This window comes from Drosophila innubila, assembly GCF_004354385.1.
Source record: "Drosophila innubila isolate TH190305 chromosome 2L unlocalized genomic scaffold, UK_Dinn_1.0 4_B_2L, whole genome shotgun sequence".
Taxonomy (NCBI): Eukaryota; Metazoa; Arthropoda; class Insecta; order Diptera; family Drosophilidae; genus Drosophila; species Drosophila innubila.
In genome coordinates, this window is record NW_022995372.1 from 17031672 (window position 1) to 17037116 (window position 5445).

Genomic DNA, 5445 nt, shown 5'->3' on the forward strand with positions numbered 1-5445 from the left:
ACGATATAATAATAATTATAGGTATAATTATTATAGATTTCATTATTATCTAGTCTTTAACAATTAAATTTGATATCTTGTTTTTTATGAGCAGCTCTCTCGCAGATCATTAATGGGTTAAAGCCACGTCAGTTGGCCATTTGGCATTACTGCCCAGTTCGAAGTTGCTCAGTGCGGATTGTGACAGTGATGATACGATTCAGGTGGATGACTTTATACAGCGATTGCATCGACTCTACTACAAGTCCGTCTTCTATGACATGGAGTTGTTCTTTGAGTACATTGAAGCCAATCTGTTGGGCGCCATCGAGTGCGTCAATTTGATATTCGACGAACCGGATGAGCTGTCAACACGCATCCAGGAGCGTCGTCTGGCCCATCGTCTCAGTCTCTTCATGTTCTATTGGGGCCAGGCATCCGCCGAATGCACTCGTGTGCGTTTCGAGGAGCCGATGCGGGCGGTGGTCATCACAAGACCTCGACGCAAAGCCTTCCGTATCTACTATAACCAGGCATCGCCCAGGGGCACTAGTCAGCTGCGTCTAGTCAATTGGTACGACGGCGACAACCTGGGTCTGCAGAACTCCACTCCTGCCCAGCGCCGCAACTGTCTATACCAATTTTGAAGGTCGCGTCTTTCGAGTGCCCGTTTTCCATGTGAGTATGAATCATTCAGGGGCACTACACCCTAGTAACCCTAGCGGTAGATTTTAAAAATGTATCTATGATAAAAAACTTATAACTTTTAATTTAATCACTTTTTCTTCAGCCCATTTTAAAAATTTGTAATATAATTTGAAAGCTTATTAATATATTTTTTAATCCTACATACAAAGCTTTAATTTTAAGTCTATTGTGCTTAAGATATCTGTTTTTGTGGTAGGAAAATTATAAAAATTGAAATGAAATGAATGAATGAATTTTATAATTTGAATGAATTATGAATGATGAATTTAAGTGCTAAACAACTGAACATCTTACACTCATAAAAAATGTTCTAAAGTTAAGATTTTGGTCTTAAAACTAAGAATTTTGGTCTAAAAAATGCGTCGAGATCATGATATTCTTAAATTAAGAAAACACATCTTTGTTTTAAGAACATTTCAAATAAGGCCAAGTTTTTATTTGTAGAATAAATGTTCTTAAAATTAAAATAAAAAAATAAAAAATGATTTCTTTTATATTTTTTTTATATTTTTTTTAAATTTTGACTTTTACACAATTTTATTCTGTCAGTGTAATTTTTATTTTATGAATGTTATTTTAATCTGTCACGAGTGGGACTCGAACCGGCGCCTACTGCTTCACAACTAAAGCGGTTTCTCTAATCAGAGCTGAAATAGTAAATATTTATACTTTCCTAACAATTTTTATTAATGTATTAAGAACTTTGATTTTTTAGTTTAATATTCTTAGTATTAGTAATAAGGTCTTAAAATGTTTTTATTTTAATAACAAAATATTTATGATGAATGTTATTGATTTTAGAAGTTGGTCGTTTTGTTCAGTGTAGGTATTTGAAATTTTGGCTATTTTTAAAATGATAACTAAAAAAGTGGAATTAAAATTCGAAAAAAGTTGTTTATCTGTAAAACTATCAGGAATCGTGAATATTGCTCAAAATTTGTTTAATGTTGTAACTAAATATTTGATACCCAATCCCAATCCTGCAGTCACCGCCCTGGTTCTGGGTCAGCTACAACGACACAGCAACAATGCCAGCGAGGAGACTATGGGGAGCTTGAGAATATGGAGTACAATGAGGTGAATGTGACAGGTGGCAGGGACCATCGTTTGCTCATGCTCCTGGCACAGCACATGAACTTTCAGTTCGTTTACATTGAGGCACCTGGCAGAACACAAGGATCACTGCGAGGACCGGTTGAGAATGCGGAGTCCAATGATAGCTTCACTGGCGGCATAGGGCTGCTCCAGAGTGGTGTCTGTATACAGCAAACATACTGATCATTGACTGACTCTCATGTATTCACGTTTTCAGCTGGCGGATTTCTTCCTTGGCGATGTGGGTCTCAGCTGGGGCGTCGCAAGGCGATTGAGTTCTCGTTTTCACACTCGCCGATTCGGGGCATTTGCAACGCGCCACGTCGCCTCAACGAGGCGTTGGCCATAATGCGACCCTTCAAACTGGACATCTGGCCATATCTCATCCTGACCATTGTGTTCTCGGGTCCCATTTTCTATATCATTGTGCCCTGCCCTACAAGTGGCGTCAGCGTCAGGTGGCCCTATGAGGAGCAGCTGGGAGAACTGGGCATCTACATGGCCTACATTAAGGAGATCACACCTGTGTGTTTGACGATCAGACGCGCCAGACGCCTCCATCCAACGGATGAGATGTCACCGCAGCTTTTCGAGCGTTGCATTTGGTTCACCGGTTGTTCCTCAAGCAATGTAGTGCAATCCCGACATCGTGTTAAGCTTCCTGATCATTCTTGAATCCAGCACCTTGTCATGAACTGTGCCAAGACTATCGCGCAGTTCCTGACCATTGTGTGGGTAGCTGCCACTATGTCCTGGCCGATGTCTACTCAGCTCAACTGACCTCCCAGTTTGCACGTCCGGCTCACGAGCCGCCCATCAACACATTGCAGCGCCTCCAGGTGGCCATGCAGCAGGATGGCTATCGCTTGTATGTGAGAAGGAGGCAGCTCTCTGGAAATGCTCGAGAATGGCACGGAACTATTCCGACAGCTCTACGCTCTGATGCGGCACAACAACCAGACGATCACAAGGCGTTCCTCATCGACTCCGTGGAGGCGGGCGTCAAACTGATCGCCGATGGCAGGAGAACAAGGCGGTGCTCGGTGGACGGGAGACACTTTACTTCAACATCCAACAATATGGGCAAGAATTTTCAACTGGAGCCGAAACTCTATACACGATACTCTGCGGTGGCTGTGCAGATTGGATGCCCCTTCCTGGACAGTCTCAATGATGTGGAGTTGTCATATACCCCACATTACATACTTGTTTTTCATTTTCGGGTTCTGTAAGATCTGTTTCCAGTTAGATTATTCTTAATTTTTTTAGACCCCAATTTAAAAGTACAGGGGTCTATTGGGTTTGTTTTACCGAATATTGCGTAACAGGTAGAAGGAGGCGTGGCAGACCCTATAAAGTATATATATTCTTGATCAGCATCAATAGTCGAGTCGATATAGCAATGTCCGTCTGTCTGTCTGTCCGTCTGTCTGTCTGTCTGTCTGTCAATGAACACCTAGATCTCGGAGACTATAAAGCTAGAGACACCAAACTTGGTATAGGTTCCTCTATGCAGGCAGATCAAGTTTGTTTCAAAATGCCCGCTATAACCGCATGCAAATCGACATTGAAAATTTCATATCCAAATTATAAGAGCATTTTGAAAGCAAAATTTGAATTTTGCAGATGAAGATATAATTGTCCTAAATTTTGCTGAAAATTTCATTCTGATCGCACAGTAAATAGCGAAGATATTCAAATAATAAATTTTGCTGTTAAATTCGTTGATGGCGTTGGCAGTAATTAAAACTTGAATATCTTGATAAAACAAAATTTATATTAACATATTATATAACAAATTGGCGTCCAATTCAGACGTGAGCTTCGGTGGCGCAGTGCGCTGAGTCCGGAGTCGGACAGTGCTTTGGGTTCGAGTCCTGCCGTGGGCGAAAGATTTTTAATTTATTTGTTCAGAATTCAATTTCATTTTATATTAAAACAAACTCAGTGCTTATTTAAAATGTAATATTAAATGTTAAAATATAAATTATTTCTTTACTTTTTTAATTGAGCACTAAAACAAGCAATATGGCCATTTAGGAGGATAAAGACATAAGTGCGAGTGGCTCAACACTTTGAGCCTTTGTCTTTTGAAAATTTTGCAATTTTGTCGCGGGTTCGATTCCCGGCAGGACAACTTTTTTTCAGCTGAATTTAGCTTTTTTTTTTTAATTTTACAATTTATTGAAATTGTTATTTATGAATGTTATACTGACATTTAATATTGAATACATGTTTAAAAATTTCATTTAAATAATTTTACATTGGTATTTATATAAACGTTAAGTTAAAATTCTATGTTAATTTCATGTTTATTATAAAATTTGTGTATGTTATGTTTCAGCTAAATGTCTTTTCCGGTCAATTATTTTACATTGATTTAACATGCATGTTTAACATGCAGTTTTAAATTCTCTGTTAAGGCACTTATCTTAACATGCCAAATGATAAACGCAGTTTATATATGAGGCTGATTCGTGGCGCGTCAATATGTATGTGTGCACAGATCTTTGGTGCACATATGGAGTCATTTTCTAATGATTAACATATGTAGCCAAGACTTTAACTGACCTTTTCAACTCTGCGGTGGCTGTGCAGATTGATTTTGGACAGTCTCAATGATGTAGGTTGTCATACCAAGCCCATTTGAAAGATCCTAAAATTATATCGGTGTCAAATTCCGGACAAATTTAATATATAAACATGGTACTTAAATATTATTTAGTTTTAGATGACTGATTTTCATAGTAGATCTCCGATCAGGCTTCCTGTTAGCACTTTTTAATGTTGACTTTTAATATCGTTGCCATTTTAATTTTACGTATTATCTTAATTTAAGAATAATATCCTGAATACACACTTAAATAAACGTGCTAAAATAAAGAATTTTAACTCTGAATTTTAGAACGATTTTTTTTGTGTGTATTTTATTATACTCTTTGTTAAGAGTACAATTAGTATCTGCAAAGTATATAAGAGACAAGCATATATAGAACTATATATTCCTAATCAGAATCTATATAACCATTTACTTAAATTATATTCTGTAATAAGTTACGCATCTTTTTATTAATTAATTTAATATGTTTAGAAAATCGGAGCATAATTAAAAACAATTGGGAATATAAAAAATTCCCTTGATTACAACTATTATTTACCAGTTTGATGCACATGTTTGAGGGCGGCATTTTGGACAAGATGACAACGGCCGAATACGAGACACAATCGCGCATATTGACCAAGGATCAGGCGCAGCAATCAAAGGAATTGGCCGCAGCGGAGAATGCTAATGCGAACACCAAGAGCAATGAGGCCAAATCGCCACCACAACACGCCCTGGACAATGAGATGATCAGCGCTCTCAACCTTCGCATGCTTCAAGGCGCCTTTATTGGTCTCGCTGTCGGTTCCCTAGCGGCAGGTGGGGAAATAAATTCCAATAAATAAGGTTCCTCATATAATCCCTTTACATCTGTAGCCCTAACACTCATGCTGGAACTCTTCTATGGCCGCTTGAGTCTCACTCAATCGCTGCGACGCTGGCGTCTGCGCTGGCTGCGTCGCTGGCGCCGGCTTCAGCGTCTGCTGCGGCAACAAACCGTGCGAATCTTTGCACCGAATTTGGGTTGATTAGTTTATCGCATCGCAGTTTTTTATGCAAAT

General features: G+C 38.8%; 1 protein-coding gene across 1 annotated transcript in view; it reads left to right on the top strand.

Moving 5' to 3' along the window:
• Positions 1-5445, top strand: part of LOC117779902 — a 13010-nt gene extending 7565 nt beyond the window's left edge. Inside the window, 14 exon segments of the mRNA XM_034616246.1 lie at positions 158-583; positions 585-657; positions 1674-1718; positions 1720-1941; positions 2000-2036; positions 2039-2389; positions 2392-2412; positions 2464-2662; positions 2664-2728; positions 2731-2802; positions 2805-2865; positions 2867-2962; positions 4944-5203; positions 5261-5445. Coding sequence (XP_034472137.1) covers positions 158-583; positions 585-657; positions 1674-1718; positions 1720-1941; positions 2000-2036; positions 2039-2389; positions 2392-2412; positions 2464-2662; positions 2664-2728; positions 2731-2802; positions 2805-2865; positions 2867-2962; positions 4944-5203; positions 5261-5412 — 2080 coding nt within the window. The 3' untranslated portion in view covers positions 5413-5445.